This window comes from Chaetura pelagica, unplaced genomic scaffold (genome assembly GCF_000747805.2).
Source record: "Chaetura pelagica isolate M959 unplaced genomic scaffold, ChaPel_1.0 scaffold587, whole genome shotgun sequence".
Taxonomy (NCBI): Eukaryota; Metazoa; Chordata; class Aves; order Apodiformes; family Apodidae; genus Chaetura; species Chaetura pelagica.
Genome location: NW_009953909.1, coordinates 367,288 through 376,735, shown reverse-complemented (window position 1 = coordinate 376,735; position 9,448 = coordinate 367,288). Strand labels below are relative to the sequence as shown.

General features: G+C 45.0%; 1 protein-coding gene across 1 annotated transcript in view; it reads left to right on the top strand.

Moving 5' to 3' along the window:
- Nucleotides 1–9,448, top strand: part of PTDSS2 (phosphatidylserine synthase 2) — a 37,275-nt gene that overhangs the window by 5,323 nt on the left and 22,504 nt on the right. The window contains exons 2-3 of the mRNA XM_010001452.1: nt 3,462–3,563; nt 8,656–8,738. Coding sequence (XP_009999754.1) covers nt 3,462–3,563; nt 8,656–8,738 — 185 coding nt within the window. The remainder of the gene's footprint in view (nt 1–3,461; nt 3,564–8,655; nt 8,739–9,448) is intronic.

Genomic DNA, 9,448 nt, shown 5'->3' with positions numbered 1-9,448 from the left:
AAAGAGCTAGAGGTAGGATATAGGGAGAGAGAAAAATGCTGGTGCAGAAGAATAAGCTGCTGAATGTTCCAGCTTTTTTTAGTAGTTTGGGATGTGCTTTGGGTTCTCTTTGCCCTTCCTGGCCTTACCTGTTTTATAGGCATATACTTTCAGGCACTGCTTTCTCTGATTTGTTTGACATAACCCCCCCCGAACTGGCTGTAGTGCCAGCTTGCTTCTGGTGTAGCACCCAGCTCCTGGGTAATTCCAGGGGTATAATACCTGGTCTGCTTAGGGTGGCTCTTTCCAGTCCCCACACACTCCAGGTGAGGAGAACATAAGCCTGTCTGCATAATTCCTGCCATGCTTACCTTGCTGGGGTGTTCTTAGCTCTCTTGCCTTCCTCTTGGTGTATTATTTTAAAGTGTACGTGCAGACAAAAATAACCCCCCTTCCTGCAGTTAATTCCTCCAGACTGGGACAGGCACTTCTTCCATATGTTGTTCATTTTTCTGGCTGCTCTAAATGTTTCACTATTGGTGTCATTCCACGTGGATTTCTATTATTTCTGTTTTCTATTTTTTTCCTTCTATTTCTATTATTTCTATTTTCTATTTTTTTCTATTTCTATTATTTTTCCCCTCTCACACTGTGGGAAGGTCCAGTGTGTATCTGTGTACTCTTGCCTGTATTTTTTGCCCTGAGAGGTGGGTCTGTCTGAAGCTCTGCTGCCTCCAGCAGCTGCATCACTTGGTCATTGCTTGAAGTTTTCTGCTTAGAGCTGCCAACTTTCTCTTTCCAGAGGACAAACACCCTGGAGGGTGTTTCAGCCTGCCCTCTGAATGCCATACTGGCCTGAAAATACGTTTCTGTGACCAAGCACCTTGAAAACTTGCTACAAGAGGATCTGTTGGAAATGAAAACTGAGCCAAAAGGGAAATGTTTGTTGTAAAGAGGGGAGCTCGGTGAAGTTCAAGCTGGTGGTTGTGACACCAAAAGTAAACTGAAAGGAGTGAGGTGAGACTCTGCAGGATGGACTCTTGCCCAGGGATGGAGGAAATGAGAGCATCTGTGCTGTGCTAGAGGAGCTGCTGTCACTGGGGCTGTGCTGCTCGCTGGCTGCTGGTGGCCCACAGGGCACCCATGCCTGGCATGGTCAGGGGCTCACAGAGGGGTCCAGACAGGGCAGTGCCAAGGCAGAAAACAGCACTTCTGGATTTATTGGATTAGCCTCATAGGTACTGGTTTTGAAGAAGTAAACAATAAAGCAAGGCATGAAACGTAAGGCATAGCCTTGCAGTTAGCAGAGCCTTTCCCAGCAATGGAAGTACAGGTGGTTGTTTCGTTCATTATATACATTTCTAAATGCGGAAAACAAGACCAGGGTCTGATTTAAGCAAATTACAGCACTATGTTCAGTCCCTTGCTGTACTGCCTCCTTGGAGAGGACTGTATTTAGTTTTTTAAACTACTGTAGGTTACAAAATAGGCCTGTCACGTGGCTGTGAGATGCATGTTAAGTATGTGCTGTCTGAATCACCTGGTGTTGGCATCCTGGGAGGCAAGGCAAAGGAAAATGCATCTGTTGAGCAGGGAGCTTGCTGCTGCCAGGCTTTGGCTTGGCTTTCCTGACATGTTGCTTCCTTGCTAATTTTGAAAACACCCGTGGGTCCTTCTCTTTTGTTTTTTCTTTTTTCCTTTTTTGCCTGGAGCTGGTTAGGCTGTATCCTCTGGGCTGCAAGGGAGGATAGTGTTAAATGCTGAACACCTTTTCAGCAGTGGCAGAAGAGGATTGCATCTGCTTATGAGGTATTGCATGGGTTTTCCAGTGGGATTAAAAGGATGCTGTGAGACAGGGCTGTGTTTTGGGTTAGGATGAAATTGTGGTGCAAAATAATGCTTGCCTTGTCTTTCAGAGTCATTTCAGGTAGATTACTGGGTTTGATGTTTAAGGGTAGGTCAGTGGACTTTTTGGAAGTATGTGGTGATCTCCAGTTTATCAGACACCCTACAGCATGAATGTATAAACTTTGGTCTTTTGGCATAACATGGAGATGTAATGTTAGCTGTGTTACAATGTAATATAACAAGAAGATGTAAAAAGCACAAATACTGCTCACATAGTAATTTGCCTTGGCAGTTTTTCTATTCTCTAAGCTCTGTGCTCTATACCTGTGTTGTTGTAATCATCTGTATTAAGAGAGGTTGTGTAGTGCTATAGAGCAGAACTCATGTCTTTATCATAGAATCATGGAATGGCAGGTTGGAAGGGACCTCAAGGCTCATCTGCTCCAACCTCTCCAGGTACCACTACAGTTGATATGAGGTGGCTCAGCACGTTGTCCAGCTGAGACTTAAAACTGTCCAATGTGGGGAAATCTACCACTTCCCTTGGGAGATTATTCCAATGTTTGACTGTCCTGTTGGTGAAAAATTTACCTCTTGTGTCCAATGGGAATCTCCCCAGGGGCAACTTGTGCCCAGGACTCCTTGTCTTTTCCATGGGACTCCTTGTAAATAGGGAGTCTCTGTCATCTTTGCAGCCACCCTTTAAGTACTGGAACAATGCTGAGCTGAGCTCAGGTGTGTTTTCCACTGAAACTTTAAATTTGACAGAAGAAAGCAGGCAGTGCAGTGTAAGAACATGCCATGTATATGATGAGTAGGGGTGTGTGTGCAGAGCAGCAGCTGCAGGAAGGTCCCCTCTTCTCTCCGGGTCTGGCTCGCTGTGCTCTTCTCTTTCACACCAAAACGAGGACCAGCAGGTGGACTCTCACGGGTGGGGAAGGGAGAGCTTGTGGCCCTTGCACACTGGTGATGTTCTGCCTGTACCAGTGTGTCACAGGGTCCTGTGTTTTACCAACCACAGGCCCTCCAGGGGCTTTGCTGGCAGAGCTGTTCCAGCAGAACCCCCTCTGGGAGATGGATGCGTGGAGTGAAACTCGGGGTGCCTGGGAATGAGCACTGTGGTGCTTACAATTGCAGCTGCTCTCATTCAGAGATTTTTAATTTTTTAATGACTAATTTTTCTTGTCATGGGTAATTCCCATGTCTGGAGTGAATTCTTTTCTGTTCAGCCCTGACAATCTGGTCATTCTGCTGCAGGTTTTGTTCATGAGCTTTGAAACAGAGAGGTGTGGCAGCACCCCTGAGTGCACACCCAGCAAACCAGGAGGGAAGTCTGGAGGGTTTCAGATACGTTAGCACAGTTGGTGCTCATTTTTTTTCAAGTTCACTTGGCAAATGTTTGTCCAGATCTTCCTGAACTCAAAGCACTGTGGGGAAAGGGAGGGAGACCTGTTCCTGTGGGAGGTTCCTCTCGCGTGCTGGTGCACGGGGACTGCCGGTGTGAGTTCTCTTGCTGTTCAACACTTCTAACTTCTTTCACCATCTGTGTATTTGACTTACTGAGGCTTCACTGACAGGTGAAGATGTAAGGCTTTCTGCTTTCTGATGTCAGTTTTCTCTCTTCTGCATTTTAGGAGAGCTCATACTTTAACAGTCTTGTTCATCCTCACGTGTGCGCTGGGCTACGTAACCTTGCTTGAGGAAACACCACAAGACACAGCCTACAACACCAAGAGGTGGGTGCTTGGGAGGGCCTTTCCGTGAGGCGTGTGCTACAAGAGAGAAGCTGTATGAACAACTTAGCCTACACACTTCTACCTTGTGCAGAAGGTACCTCAGATGACTTTTGCATTAACTTGTCTAAATGCCTGAACCCTTAGAAAGTGACCAAACCGAGTGTAAGTCTCCAAGCTCCTCTGATGCTGGTTGTTGAATTTAATTTCTAATCAGTTAATTTCTAATCACTGCCATACCCAGTGGCTGCTCAGTCTGTGTGATTTAAAACAAAATGCTGAACTCTCTTCTAAGCCTCCAATACTGGCTGTGTTGCTTTGGCAGTGATCCTGCCCCTCTCTTGAGATAAACTTTGTAAATGACATGAGCTGTGACTACGTTTTCTGACTCAAGTGCTTTTTGTAAAATCCTGTTCAAGATTTCAATGCAGATCATGACTTCTTGTTGAAAATTAACAAGAGAACTTGTAGCCCAAAGGTAAACTCTTGGGAAATAAGAGTGAGATTAATCTTACACATGTGGTCCATTTCTACCATAATTTAAACTGATTAAATGCACTTGAATTTCTCCTCTTTTTAAAGAAATACAGTAAGGGGAAAAAAGGGGAAAGAAAAGTGATCTTTTAAAAATTCAGGGGATGCTTCCAGACTGCAAAGCATCCTTGCCATAAGCATGTAAATAATTCTGTTTTCTGCCAGCCTGCTTTCTCAAATACAATGCTGGTTTTTTCTCCTTCCTATTAAGGGTTTCTTCGTTTTTTGTTTTGTTTTGTTTTTTACATTTTTTAAGGTGACTCAGATACAGGATTCATTGTCACAGAGGTGCAGGAATCGGGGTATTTCCTGAGATAATCCTGCTTGTTATTCTGTCAGTTACACAATACTGTAGCTGAGGGTTTGTATTTTTATGCGTGGGGGTGAAATGGAACGAGTTGGAACACAATGCCCTGTCTGGAGCTGGGAAACTTTCCACAAGGCTTTGGAGTGACCAAATGCCATTTTATTCCCAGTTACACCAAGTGAGTCTAGGGAGCAGAAGGAGACGTGACAGTCTCTGGACTGGTAGTTCAGAGTAAAGAAGGGGAAAAGCTGAAAGACAAGGGATGACACATCATTAGGGAGTAATACAGATCTAAGGGGACTCAATGGAATATCTTATTATTAAGATTAGAGCCTTTACTGCTTTAATAAAAACAAAACCAGATAAGATTAATTGGCAGATCAACCTCTCTTGCATAAAGCAGAAGTTGCTCTCAGCATGTTCAGTGCAGGGAATGGTGTGTCCAGCTAAGACCAGTTTAACAGCATCATACTGGGCAGTGGGTAACGAGTGCTCTTTGATCACTCCTCCATCTCTGGTGCTGCAGTACTGCCTGCAGAAATACATGAAAAGCAGCATCCTGAGAATTGTGTACAGCCTCCCAGATACTGGCTTTTGTTACTGGTTTTGAAGGACATGTTTCCAGTCCAGCTGCACCTGGTTGCTCTTGCTGTCTTCATTAAAGCTACATGCTGGATTCTGAGAGAACCGTTAATTCAGCCAAATCATTCCTTTTTTCTAGCTAACAGTCAGGGTCCTGTGGGCCTTCCCTAACCTTGGCCCTGACTTACAGGGTGACTGGGAGTGTCTTTGGAGCTCAGCACACTCCTTAAGCTGAGTCAATTTCCAGTGAATTCCAATCTGGTCCCAATTAAATCTCTTTTCTGAGGTCCTTGAGGTAAGTGCTGTGCCAAGTTTAGCACCATTAAGTACAAAGGATTCCAGATCAGTTCAAGTCCTAGCCCTTGTTCTTGCCTCCTGCAGCATCCCTGTGTGCCTGCTGCTTCCTTATAGCTCATTGCTCCTGGCCAGTTTCATGTGGCTCTTTAAGTGTGTATTTGAACAAAAAGGGGCATTTCAGAGCAGGAGCAGGATGGTCTCAACATGAATAATTATATCCAGATTTTCGTAGATATTTTTTGTTTATATTCCATACCTTATCCTATCCTGAGATATTATTCAGCCTTAGTGTTGTGGGGCTGTTGTGTATTTCAGTCTGAGGTTTTGGCTGGCACGAGGCTGTGGCTGTGTGCAGATACTTCATGGGAACACTTGCAGCTAAAAGAGCAGCAGTGGTTTCACTGCCAGTGGGCAGTGTCTGCCTGTCAGGAGCTTTTATTTCCACCTACTGCACAATGACAGGGGAGCAGTGTTTCTGTGCTGAGGTGCAAGGGCTGAAAGGCCTCCACCCCCTTTGTTCCCAGGCTCTTGCTGAGGGCTGCCCTCTGTGAACTGGGAGGTGATCACAGCAGGACATGGACTTGAATCAGTGTCCAAATTGCTGTGCTGTCCCTGTGCTTCCTGGGCTAGCTGGAGCAAGAGGAAGTCAGCTGAGGCTGCTGTCATTGCTCCTAGGCAAGTGCTTCATCCAGTCCCTCCCAGGAGCAGCTGAGGGCAGGGGGAGTGGCTGAATTCATGCAATAAGTCATAGGAGAAACGATGGGCAAAACCAAACTAGAGGATGAGCCTCTGAGGTCATGGGGTGTGGTATCTGTTGGCAAGAGTTGTGCTGGTGTGCTGAGCTGGAGTGCCATCTTCCTTCCTGCAGCTTGCCAGGGCAGTTAAAGGAGGATTTGTTTGTTGGTTTTTTTTTAAGGTAGGATTTATAGAAGTGTTTTATATGTAAATCTAGTCAAAGTTGCTTAGGATCATACACAGATGTGGATGTGATCATACACAGATGTGGATGTGATCATGTGATGTAGATGATCTGATTGCCTCTGTTGCAAAGACAGTTAAAAATTTGCACTGCTCACCAAAGAGGGGTTGTGCTGCAAAGCCTGTCTAATCAAGGAGAATTTCTATTCCCACAGTTTCCACAGCATTCAAGGCAGCCTTGGGATAGTCCTTCCTGCCTGACAACTGTCAGCTTCTCCTCTTCCTGTAACACCCAAGAGGAGCTGACAGGACTGAGCTCCAGCTCTCAGGGTAGTGAATGTTCAGTGACCTCCTTTGCATCCAGTGGCTGTGGAAGAAATGCACATTTCCCAGACATGCTGAATGCTGAGCAGGGGTTCCTCAGAAAAAAAAGTTATTAGCTTTTCCATGTAAAAAACACATTTGGGTTTAAAAATCCTGTATGCATCAGGGCTGTGCATTGAGTTTCAAGTGGTGAAACAGTCTCTCTCCTGGGATGTCTCTCTGCACTGGTCTTGTCAGTCACTGCTCACCATGGTAGCCAGGGTGTGTGTTTGCCAGCTGTGACCTGCAGCTCCTGCCTCTCAACACCCACAGAGCAGAGAAGGTGACAGGGAGGCCAGACCTCCACTTGTCAGTTCTTCAGGTTGTGATACCATAGAGGGGGTTGTACCAGTCATGCTACTGGAGATGCAGCAGGGAAGGGACAGCGAGTGGGAGCTGAGTCATTTAGAGCCTGGAACAAAGGATGATATCCAGATATTCACAGACAGGCTTCATTGTCTTGGGTCTCTGGATCGACTTGGTAAAATAACACAAACAATAGCTTGTTTGTACTCCTTAAACTGTTGCCATGTTCTCCCTTTCTTATTTGGTGAAGTGCTAAAATTATTTTTGTAGGCAGGCTTGCAGTGTGCACTGGCTCCTAATCTGCTGCTCATGGAAACACATCAACCATGTCCCCCAGGCTGCCCACAGAGCTGCTTGGAAGAAACCCCCTCTCAAGTCCTGGAGAGGTTCTTGCCTCAAGTCATGGGCAGCCCAAGCTGCTGGTTGGGCTTTGAAAGCTGCACAGGGAGGCAGTGATGGTGTTCAGGGGAGAAGGATAATGGAGCTGGCATGGTCATTATGCAAATTTGTGATTTTCTTAAAAATTCCCAGGGTGAACTCGAGCTAGAATTATATAGTTGAAATTCCAACTCATTCAACACAGCTGCTGTTTGGCTGAGAGTGGCTTTTAGGAGAAGGAGCAGAGCTGGAAGTTCTGTGGTGATTTGGGGTCAGGTCATCTCCAGCTTGGGGAGAGTTACCATCACAAGGCCTGAGACACTGATCTTGGACTTCTGGGTTCATGGCTGAGCATAACAACAGTGAACAATCCAGTAGTAATTCTGTTGTGCTTCCTAGTGTCATAAAGCAGGCAGAATAACTGAGGTATATCTTGTTAAGTAAAACCAATTTTTACTTTCAGGAAGCACAAATTTTTTATTCTCAGAGGGGTGTGTTGCAAAATAGTTTTCATAAATCCTTTTGTTTTCTCTTCTGAAAAGTTTCAGAAACAGTTAGAGCATAAACAGTAGTCTGCTGTTGCTTCTGGTGTGTAACATTTTCTCAATACAAGCAAAATTATTCAGTGTTTTCTCTGGCTCCTGCAAACAGAGCTGTTCTATTTACAGTCAAGTGTTGCATCCTTTGCTGCAGACACTGCCCACACTTGCCCTGCAGTGTGGTGAGGTATTTCTCAGTCATCTGTCTCCTCAGGCAGCTCTTAAGCAGTAATATGAGAAAGCATCAAAGTTCTGTGGGGAGTCCAGAGGTAGAAAAAGCAGTTTTTCATCCCATTATACCATTTATCCATTCGGACTAAAGGAACATGCTCAAGTACAGACCACAGGACCTTCATGAAAAAGAAGTGGTGCCCCTGAAGTGGAAAGTGTCCTGGAGCAATGAGAAGCTCTCCAACCTGAGAGCTGCTCTGCTGCCTGGTTTGAAGTGTCTTTCTGACAAAGTGGGCATAAAGGACCTGGGGAAGCGTTTGGTTTCTCCTGCACCTTGTGATCCTCTCTAGGCTGAGCCTCATGCAGGGATCAGGGAACTGCTCTTGTCCTGTTCTGCTGGGGCTGTGTACTGGTGAATGGCAGCAAAATGGGAGGAATGGAGCATGCATCTAGGGGGGAGAAAGATGGGTGGGTGAACTGTGGGGTTTGAGACAGTCTGTCATCAAACCACGCTTACATCTGTAGGAACTTACACCCATTTCTCTGAAATACAGCCCCCAGAAGGCACCTATTGATGATTGACATGTTTAGGAGTAACAAAACACAGACCAGACTTTTTTTGTTTTTTTACACCAAAGACTGATTTACAATTTTGTTGGGAGGCTGAAGCAATACAGTTTGTTCTGTTTTCTACTTCCAGAGGAATTGTTGCCAGTATCTTGGTGTTCTTATGTTTTGGAGTTACACAAGCTAAAGATGGACCATTCTCAAGACCTCATCCAGGTAATTTAAGTTGCTCGAGTCACTCAGATACTTGTGGTAAGTTGCATGGTTTATGGTGAAGGTAAATACTTGTGGTGCTTGTAGAGAAGGTAAGTGCTGATTGAAATAAGGATCCTAGAGGTTCCCTGGCAGGGCACACTTCTCACCCAGCCTCCAAACACCACACTCATCCCTCTGTGCCTTCCATCTGCATGTAGCGTTGGGTTATTTAATTGTGGAGTTGTTATCTATAGCCCTGTTTTGGCTTCCTGTTGTTAGTGAAAAGCTTCATGTGAACTGCCAGATTCTCCAAAACTTAACTTCCCTTGTTTATCCTTTTTTTGCCTTCTCCCCCTCCTTTCTGAAGTGGAGCTGCACTTCTGGCCATGTGTCCAGTGGCCAGAGCACTGCTGTCCAGTTGCTCTGTGTCCACGATCCACAACAACTGGTAGATTAGAAGCCCTCAATTATCAATTTAAAGTTTTCTAGTAAGACTGCAAGTCTTGAAAGCATTTCAAGCACAACACAAAACTTCTTCCATGTAGTGTTACATCAGGTGAAGTATGAAAATATTGTAATACCTTTGAGTTTCTCCTTATTTTTAAATGTGAATCATTGAGAAAGAATTAAGGGAATTTATCTAGATTTAATATCCTGAAAGTACAAAGCTCTTCTGCTGTCAAATAGGAGTATTTCTTATGCCAGAAATTCAGCCTTCCAGTTCAGGAATG